Source organism: Micropterus salmoides, unplaced genomic scaffold (genome assembly GCF_014851395.1).
Source record: "Micropterus salmoides isolate LMB-PRFRI ecotype aquatic unplaced genomic scaffold, ASM1485139v1 Ms_hic_scaffold_14, whole genome shotgun sequence".
NCBI classification, from domain to species: domain Eukaryota; kingdom Metazoa; phylum Chordata; class Actinopteri; order Centrarchiformes; family Centrarchidae; genus Micropterus; species Micropterus salmoides.
The window spans coordinates 21,973,716-21,983,792 of NW_024040485.1; the positions used below are offsets into that span (position 1 = coordinate 21,973,716).

Below are 10,077 nucleotides of genomic sequence, written 5' to 3' on the forward strand. Positions count from 1 at the left end.
CAACAGTTTGTTTGTGTTCTCAGTCAGATGCACATTAACATTGATGTAAAAGATGAATCATGTTTTATGAAAGAGGCAAGCACAAGCCAGGAATACTATATTAATTTATGAAGAAGTGTCTAAATCCAAACTGTTTAAGAAAGGAATTTTTGAAAAGTGTTTGCAATGGAAACATTCAACATTAAGTTTTAAACAAATTGGAACAAACACACATGTAGATATTTGAAGGCCCTTTTAAACCTTGAAACACAGTTAGAGCAACCTCTACTGGATTGTGGGAAAGTTACAGCATCTCATGGCACTCCCCCGCCATCTTATGCCCTTTATTGATGCCATCATAAGGTCACACTGTTTCTACATGTGACAGAGACAGTTCTAGTGTTTAATATTATATATATCATTGTATTTATATCCAGCTGTTTTCCCCTCTGTCCAACATTTTAGTTTTATAAAAGCTAAAAAAGCAATTGTTGCGATTGTATGTATTGTATATAGAGAAATCTATGCACAGAGAGAAAGGCAAAAATGTAAGTAATTTAAATGTAGGATTTCTTTTACAGAATATTAGGAATACTGAACACCTCCTCACTGAGTCGCTCTACTGTTGGTGCTATGAGGCTCAACTTAGTGAGAATGGAGACTCTTTAGCCCTGGGATGCTGGGAGAGAGATGAGTGCAGGAACATAAGTTAATTGCTGCATTTGAGGGAGAAAAAGTTAGAGGAGTAGGGCAATAAATTCCTGTACCAGGAATGTGCAGGTTGCCCTGTGCACGGCCCTGAAACACTGTGATAATAAGGCGCTCTTGTCTTAGTTTGAGATGAGTGTGAATAACTCAAACTAGCCAGATTCTGAAAATGATTCCACTGCTGTGGTCGTTGAGTATAGAGACTTGGGTTAGTTCAAAAGAAATTCCTTGTTATTCTTGTTTACTTGTCTCAGGGTAATTATTTGCTAAAGGTTTTAAAGTCCCAGATCTTCCACAGTTGAGTTTTTACAGTTAATGTTAAAATGATTTAAATATATGTATTACATGTACTTGTAAATATAACTAATATTGCTACTAGAAATGTCAGATGTAAAGCAGAAACTTCATTGAATCCCGAATCAACTGAACAAATTAAAATATGTCTTTTAACGTGTCTTTTCTGTGATTATGAATATTTATGTGTTCGTCTCATTTGTTGTCTTGAGGCTCAACAACACTTAAAGAGCACATTCTCCACCAGCGTCAGAGAACTGCTTCAAATTGTGCCACGTTACTCATGGGCTATATATAACCACAGAGAAAGTGCAGCTGAGGACTCTGGAGTAAAACCTAAAAATATCAGTTGCATTAATCCCTTTCTGGATGCTGACTACAGCCAGGCTGTGCTCCAGGCCACCACAGCTGGGCAAGTTCAACTCTTATCTGATCAGGCGATGTATCCTTGCGCCTTCTTTGCTTAAATCAGCTCCAAATCCTCTCAGACAATGAAGCATCTTGATGTTACTGTCAAGTAACGGGTCTGAGCAGAAAACTACAGCTACAGTGCTGAGCTGAGAAACCTTATTTCGCCACATTTTGACATTTGATTTTTAGAGAGAATGCTGTATGAATACTATTAAAAGACAAGTCTAAAAGTGGGCCAGTTCCTTGCAAGTACTGAAAAGAGGAAAGTGAGACCACCAATGGTTTATTTTAGCAAATCTCTGCAAAATACTAGTGGAAAAGATTTAAACGTCAACACATAAAACACATATACACTCGTTAATGGGAGATTTTTCCAGCTCAGACTTTCAGTTTACAGTTTCTTTGACCATAAGTCCAAGAAATAGACAAATGAAAATATGAGTTTTTTTGTGTTTTGTCTCAACCAAGACTTGTTTACAGCGTTGTAACTCAAGGACGGCAAGAGTTCAGTAGGCACTCAGGTGGATTCGTGCTGCAGCTAAACCCCAAGAGCTTATCTCACATGTAGCAGGACTTGGATTCAGACTGCTGTTGACAGTGAAGGACAAGGCGGATGCTGCCTCGGGCGCTGTGGGAGCTGGATGGATGGAGGTGCTGTGAAATTAGAGCAGACAGGCGTGATCAGACTTCTTTTAAAACTGACTTGATATATTCTGAATTCTACCTCATAGTCTAAACACGCACCTGACACAGCTCAGAACCAACGGCTCACTTAGACTTAAACAGGTGATTTAAAATCATTAGAAATAGAATAAAGGGTTGAGCTAATAAAGTGTTGGTCCCTCTTTTGTTAGACTAATTTTTAGCATATGAATTTATAAATAAATATAATATAAATATGTTTATTGGATATGACCTCAGTGGGGGAGACTCTTTTGAGATTGTTGTGGAAACCAATGGCATGTTCAATTATGTGGATTTGTCTACATCGATTTTTGTAATCAGGAATACCACAAGATGCAGAGATGGGCAATGCGTCACTAACCTCCTCAGTTTCTGCAGCTGCCCAGCCCCTCTGGCAGCACCATGTTTGAGCCACACGGTCACCAGCAGCTCTGCCTGTCTTGTTTCTAGCTCCCTCGTGTGGCAGCAGATTTGTACTACAATGATGGTGATTGAGTGGCAACTGACTGAAGGCAAAAGATTACCAAAACAATCTAATTCTAAATCTGCCCGGTCTCTCTCAGCTAGCATGTTAGGAAGCACACAAACAAGTCTGAATTTAAATTCCTGTGTATTGAGTAATTTAATTTTCCATGCATTCATTCAAATAGCGTTTTTGGCTAATTTGGGTAAATAAGAAACAGAGATACTGCGTACCAGGCTAAAAACCTGACTAAAAGCAGTGATTACTCAACAACTGAAGAACTTTAAGGTACTTGTACTTGAGTATTTACATTAAGTGCTACTTTATATTTCTACTCCACTACATTTAGGGAAACACATTGTACTTTTTACTGCGCTACATTTATCTGACAGCTATAGTTACTAAGATACATTATAAATTAGGATTTAACAGTTACATACAAAAAAACATATATACACACATACAGTGCATTTTTAAAAGATTAAATCAGTGGTTCCCAACCTTTTTGGCTTATGGCCCTTTACAAAAAGCAGTGTATGGTTAAGACCCCTCGCATTTCAGATGTCAGTCCCACTAGAGATATTTCCCCTCTTAACTTTTTAGATGGTTCCATTTATATAACTGTTTTCGAGGCCCAATACTCAAAGTTTCCAATATTTTACAAAATAAAAGCAAAGATTGTAGAAAATCCCAAAACTGACTACACATTTGTAACAGCAGAACCCATCTCATGACCCCTCAGATGTATCTTGTAACCCTGGAGGGGGCATGAACACCAGGATGGGAACAACTGAACTAAACAGGCCGACTGTATGTAAAGCAGTTAAAACTAACTCAACCTCGACCAGCTACAGTAAAATGCTGCCCAGACATTGATGCATCAGCATTTTTAATCTAATAATGTCTCATATGAATTCATGTGCTAGCTTAATGATTCAGAAATCTAATAATTTTGGGTTTGACAAACATATGGCTAAAGTACTACACACTGCCAATCCTGTATGTGTTAACATTGCTACAATTGTCTCCTGGTAGGACAGTGGTTATCTTTTTTATGTATCTCTTTTCTTTTAGTTGTGTAAAAGTTTTTTTATACACATGTACAAATACGTATTTGTATGTGGGTATGTATTTGTGTATTTCTGTGGGTAAGATCTGGACCCCGAGTGTGTAAAAACGTTTTGTGATTGATATAACATAATGTTTTGACACTTTAAATATATATTACAAATAATACTGTAGATTTATTAAAATGTGATTCAACATGCAGTACTCTTACTTGTACTGAGCTATTTTTACATTTTTTGTATTTTTTAACTTGAATTAAAAGGACCTAGAAGCTAGAACCCAAATTAAGAAATGATTACAAATTATACAGATGTAAATCTGTTTTTTTCTTCAAAATCACTTTTATTCCACAATTTATTTAATCAGGTCTTAAGGCACCCTGAAGAGATGTTACAAGTTGTTCTTTCAAATGCGGGTTCCTTTTAAGACTGTGTAAACATAGCTTTGAATAAGATAATTTCCTGTAAATCTTTGCTTAAATTATTTCTTTACAGTGCACAGACATTGTGTTTTGTGACAAAAATACAGTGTGAATTAAGTAAATATGGTAGATAGTGTAGATATATACATTGAAGAGTAATAGATTGGCAGACAATCAGATCAACAGGCTGAAGAAGAGAGAAAACTAACAATCTTTGAGACCCAGATAGATATACAGATCACGTAAAGATATACAGTACATAGTTACAGTGAACTCTTTATATTTTGCAATGCTTTCCCAGCGCCTCTGTACACTGTACTTTCTGTGTGTGTGTGTCACCTCAGCCACCATCACTGCGCAGCACCCGGCGAGGTGGAGCGAGACAACTTATCTAGTCCTGGAGGGCTCACCCACATGTTGGCTATTGCAGTGGAGAGGTGAGTAAACAGGAAGACGGGCAGACAGACAGACGGACATGCAGACAGACAGACGGCACAAGACTGGGTTGTGGCTATGCAGACCACAACACAAAGATCTATCTATAATTCCCTAAATATGGTAAGGATCACAATGTATTTATATGTAGAAAGGGACTTTGTAATTGGCATTTCATATACAGGGATACAGTGGCTATACTTGATTATCAACGAACGTTCCTATGAAGTCTCTGTGGTGTGATAATGTGAATACTCTGGAGATGTATGAAATGTTCTACTTTCTCAATTGTACTATACAGCAAGATAAAAATCCTCTCAACGCCAGCGATAATAATGTCGATCATACAGTTTGGAGAGATGAAAACAACACTCTCTTCCCGATAGCAGGAAGATCTAAAAAACGTTTTAAAAAGTTGAATCAGCGATAACAGAACTGCTCCAAATGGCTTGGTTGCAATGGCTATAAGTTTTCTAATCACATCAATGCTAAGAAAAAACAAACTGAGCGATGAACGAACAGTGCAACAGGTGAAAGAAAGGATGAAGGGGGTCAGGAGCAGAGCCTGTGTCTTGTTCTGGGGGGCTTTGAGGAGGTCAGCAAGGAATCATGAAGGAAAGAAGGGTCAGAAATGTCATCAAAGCAACAATCAATATCTGTATTTTACCGGCTCTCCTACTGGAAACCAAACTTCATCAGACTGTTTGGCCACATCTCCAAAGTGCCGCCTTTGTGACCTATTTGACACTTCCTTCCATTGTTTTTGTTATTATTATTATTATTTTTTTACATTTTTAAACATATATCCTTAGCAAACGTTGGCAGCCTCTGCTTCGGGTTTCTCTTTTACTGGCCGTCTTCACTTTTACTCCACCACCTTGATCCTGAAGGTAACGCGGCCCAGGAACTTATCCCTCTCATCGTTGTTCCGGAGGTCAGAGCCCTCTACCCTGCACTCCACCGACAGCTCCTTGTTGTAGTCCTCCTTGGTGAGCAGCAGCTTCACTGCCACCAGGGGCTGCACGTAAGTCTCCTGCATCAGGAAAAGAGATGCCATCTGTCAATAATACATCCATGTGAGGACGTTAGGGGACATGATCTGACAGGGGATGAATACTTACATGGGCTTTCTTGCCGTAGTAGGGGAAATACATCTTATCAATACGCCCCTCACTGGGGAAATACTGCATTTGGATTGGGTTGTCTCTCTGCACAGACGAACACGTGTTAGTCAATGTACATTTTACATTAAATTAAATGCATTTTATTATGTTAAATTAATAGTAAAATGAGACATTTTTTCAAGATCACATGAGACAGGACATGGAAAAAAAGGGAAAATCAACGACCCTCTGTTAGTGAAGAGATTTAAACGAAGTAGAAAACATGATGTGTTCCACTTCAATCTGTAAAAAGGGCTAAGGACTAGAGGATTAAAATGACTTGAAAATGGCACTAGGATGGGTTTAGAGGCATGCATAATGAACTGTTACATAATAAAAATGTGTTAACACCCCTACTGGCCTTATCCTGATAATTTACATATTATCTTACCCTAAAGCCGTCAGTGACAGCATGCAGAAAGAAATCAGACACAAAACAAACAAAAAGAAGGAAGAAATTAAATTAAGTTTAACAGAAAGAAAATATTGAGACTGTTATGGTCATCAGTGCTTTTTTTGTGTGAAAGAAATGAAAAGAAAAAAAATACACATACAAGCAAGTAGCACATGTACAGTATAGCATGGAAAAATGTGTGTTTACTTTTACTGTGCAGTTGATATAGGGATCCCCACGAGGTTTCAGGCCGATGATCTAAGAGGTGAGGGAAACAGGAGAGGTTGAGACTGTGTAGAAAGGCTGCTGCATGTGTGGAACCAAAACTGGAAATTAATCAATTCATTTTGGGAAGTGACAGCAAGCGACTAAACCAATGGAGATGCAAGCTGTGTGGGAAGGAAGAAAAGGTTGAAAGACAAAATTGTGAATTTGTAAAGGAGTAAAGTGGGTTTTACCCTGTTCATCTTCAGCAGCACGCAGGGTTTTCCCTCAGAGTAGCCAAAGTTGGTGTCAGAGAGGCCAGAGCAGAGACTCAGGACGCCCCTCTTGAAGCGACAAGCTTTCTTCGTCATGTCCTCGCTGTCATCCTGCATGAAATACTCTCCTTGTGGGCACTCCTCGTTCTTCTCCTGCTCTGTATCATTATATCCTGAGATGGAGAGAAACGGAGATGAACAGAGATACATTCAGGTAAATGGAAAGATCCATTGGAAAAAGACAGTGGAATCTGTTTTAATATTAATTTATGTCTTTATCTGGGAGAAGTGCACTTACTTTGCAGGAAGGACTCCAGGTGTTGGACATAATCTGCATACTTCAGCGGGTCAGATTTATTGAATGTGATATCCAATGAATTGGGACGAATCACCAATCCTGCAACAAAGACACAAAGCGAAGTAAATATAGTAAAGTAACAAATGATCCCAACAGGAGAAACTAATGCACAGTCATCATCGGGATTTGTCTCCAATTACAGCTTGCGAGAAAACATTCTCAGACAAGCTCCACTGCTGATATCACACAGGAAGAGACTTCAAAACAGATCAATACAAAAAGCATCTGTAATGTAGCACATTATTGTGACAGCATCTCATTGGTGGGAGTATGAATAATGAATGCCTCAAAGAGAAATGCTGCCAGTTACGGTAGCTGAAAGCCGTGTTCCTGCCCATGTACTTGCCGTTGAGAGACACTTACCTGGATAGGGAACACGGTCTCGGTACTTTGGCACATAGTCATCCAGAGTGAGCAGCATCACCCACATGGTCAGGGCAAACATACCAGCCAGGAAACAGTAGAAAACCAGGTAGAACAACAGGATGAGGGCTGGAGGAAGTTAGAGAAACAGAAAGAGGATAGAAAGAGAGAGCAGACATAATGAGGGAAAAAGACAGAGAGTGGTCATGTATAATTAACTGTGAGCCTTCTTATTCTCCACATCTTTCCTCATCTGCAGACTGAGGGAAATTGTCATTTGAGTGTACAGTCCCTTTGAGAGAAACCATTTTGGATCGGGGGAAGGGGGGGAATGCTACTCACTGCTGACAAATCTGAGGCCATAGTTTGACTGGAGACCCCTCAGTTTTCAAATCACACAAGATGCTTGGCTGACGCTGCTGTGCTCAAAGCATCTGAAGCCTCATTTATCCAATGCAGGGTACAGTTATGGAAACATCTGACTCAAAATGGTTCACCACCATCCAGCTTGCACAGCACAGATGCCCTCTAAGTTGACAAAAAAGAAGGAAAAAAGGGGATGGACCCCTCAGCTTCCTGTTGTACACCCCCCTTTCTCTCATTCCTCTCCAACAGTATCCCACAATGCACCTGCCTAGTGTGTGAAAGAGAGAGAAAGAGGAGAGAGGGAATCCCATTTGACCTTGACAGGCATGCTAATGTGGGCGGCCATGCAACTGCAACGGAGCATCCCACTGCACAGCAGCACAGGGGCCCAGGCAGCCTGACAGCCGTGCGCTAGCCTATAGGAGCTGGCTGCTGGAGAAAGGGTGGTGTGTTACTACCTCACTCTGGAAATAACTGGGGAATCATTACATAAAATGTATGGCCTGATCAGCCATGGATTCAGCCCGGGAATGCTGTAGCACACTCCTCAAATATGATCAGGCACTGGGGGGTTTTATCAGCTGGGGTCTTCACTGTGAACACAATCTCCTGGTAATCCTAATAAATGCAGATGATAAATATTAATAAAGAATTCTCTGCTGTTGGGATTGATCATCACCTGGTTGGTTATTTCTGCCTATGCAGCAAAGAGAGACTGGCGCACACCTTTGATAGCATCATCATCTTGGTGAGCCTCTTGGTAGAGGCTTCTCCTTTACACCTTCATGTAGGCCAATGATGGCTCCTCCGCTAATCCAAGATCTATATGGCAGTCATTTTAATCGACCCATGCGCAGAAATATGTAGCAGGCAATATATTCAAAAGGTACACATCTATGAATGTTCTGAAAATGCGTAGAGGAAGACACCAGGTTAGGTATAAGCCCCGTGAATGTCAAAGCACATCTACTAATTGCCTGCTGTGTAACGGGGATCCTTACCCCAGCTGCTGGCCGTGCGACCCATCAGCTCCCCGGTCCTCGGGTTGTAGAAGGAGTCCTTCCAGCTGGACGCATTCTCCTTGTTGGCAGGTTTATCCTCGGTACTCGCCATGGTGGTATTTATATATTTTGTTTGGTTCCAAAATGCACGGTTTCTTCTCCCTAAAAAAAGGCAGCAAAGGGCAGCGGGCGATGTAGTGAGGCGAAGAAGCCGGCGAGGCGGCGGTGAGTGGAGTGGGCGGTGTAGAGAGAGAAGGAGAGAGATGCTCTGGCGGAACAAAAAAAAAAAGAAAACGAGAAGGGGAAGGTGAGGAAAGGAAAGGAGGGGGGATCTGTGACGTCCACACAAGCCCCGTCGTGGCAGCTGATGCAGTGCGACCAGATGGATGTGCATTGGCTAATGAACGAGAGACGCGCTGAGACGCACCGTTACGCGCACAAATTATAAATAGAGCGCACACTATCTTTCTTCTGATCAATTATATTATAATGGCTACATGCGTTTTGGGAACAGTCTGGGATCTCCATTTTACATGAGTGTGTACAGGCTGTGGAATCCGTCAGCAAAACAAGAACACTTTCAGTGTGAAACCTCAGTATTTTAGGACTCAAAGTGAGTGGCTTCGCCCTATTTATCATCCTGATTTAATATAGATTCACCACAGCTCTTCTGGAGGTATGCGAGTCACCAAACCAATCCTATAGGAGTGTATTGACAACAGCCGATGCACTGCCAAGCTCTGGTTTAGTGGACATACTCACAAACATAGCTTCTATACAATTTAATAATGCCAGTGATCAGCATATGTGACTGGTAGACTGCATAGATATTTGGAGCATTTGCCAATCCTTGTTGCTATGGCAATTGAGAACTACTGAAAGTAGAGTGTGTGTATAAAAGAGAGCGAGAGAGAGAGAGAATTAAGGACTGTTAACAGATGTGTTAACCTTAACAGAACGTCTTATCCCAGCGTCGTTTCATATTCATATAAATACATCAGCTACACCTGCGTAACAAATGTATTTCATGTTACTTATATTCAAGTCTCTGCTTTGCCAGTCTGTACACATGTAGACTATGTCATGCTGGGCAGCAGGGGGAGAAGCTGAGACACTGACAGGAACAAAAAAACAAAAAGACAAAAGCTTAACTTCCAACCCCCTGACACACCATGGAACAACCCCAGTGTGTCACAGAGACAGAGAGAGAGAGAGAGAGAGAGAGAGAGAGAGAGAGAGAGTTAGTTAGTTATATAATGACCCTCATACAGGGTTCAGATCGTATGGGGGAGGGGGACTGGAGCGGTGGTCGCATTGCATCCAGTTCCTGCTGTCAGATTTAATTTGTTGCAAGCCAGGGTCCACCACAACTCATACAATGCTGCAGCAAGTACAATACTAGCACACGCACACACACACACACACTTCACTGATTAGTGTGAGAGCAGGCAGCACTGATTCATGGACTAGTCCTGTCTGTCTCACTCACT

General features: G+C 40.9%; 1 protein-coding gene across 1 annotated transcript; it reads right to left on the minus strand.

Annotated features, from left to right (window-relative positions):
- Positions 1-3,912: 3,912 nt before the first annotated feature.
- Positions 3,913-8,949, minus strand: atp1b3a (ATPase Na+/K+ transporting subunit beta 3a). The gene is made up of 7 exons (XM_038718395.1): positions 8,588-8,949; positions 7,221-7,349; positions 6,798-6,896; positions 6,479-6,672; positions 6,228-6,278; positions 5,585-5,671; positions 3,913-5,496 (listed from the first exon to the last, which is right to left on the minus strand). The coding sequence occupies exons 1-7, from the start codon at positions 8,697-8,699 to the stop codon at positions 5,329-5,331; spliced, it is 840 nt and encodes a 279-aa protein (XP_038574323.1). The 5' UTR covers positions 8,700-8,949; the 3' UTR covers positions 3,913-5,328.
- Positions 8,950-10,077: the final 1,128 nt, after the last annotated feature.

Coding starts and splice junctions, on each gene's coding strand:
- atp1b3a (XM_038718395.1), bottom strand. CDS start 8,699: ATGGCGAGTACCGAGGATAAACCTGCCAACAAGGAGAATGCGTCCAGC. Junction 7,350..8,587: donor TCGCACGGCCAGCAGCTGGG/GTAAGGATCCCC, acceptor AACTTCCTCCAG/CCCTCATCCTGTTGTTCTAC. Junction 5,497..5,584: donor ACTACGGCAAGAAAGCCCAT/GTAAGTATTCAT, acceptor TTCCTGATGCAG/GAGACTTACGTGCAGCCCCT.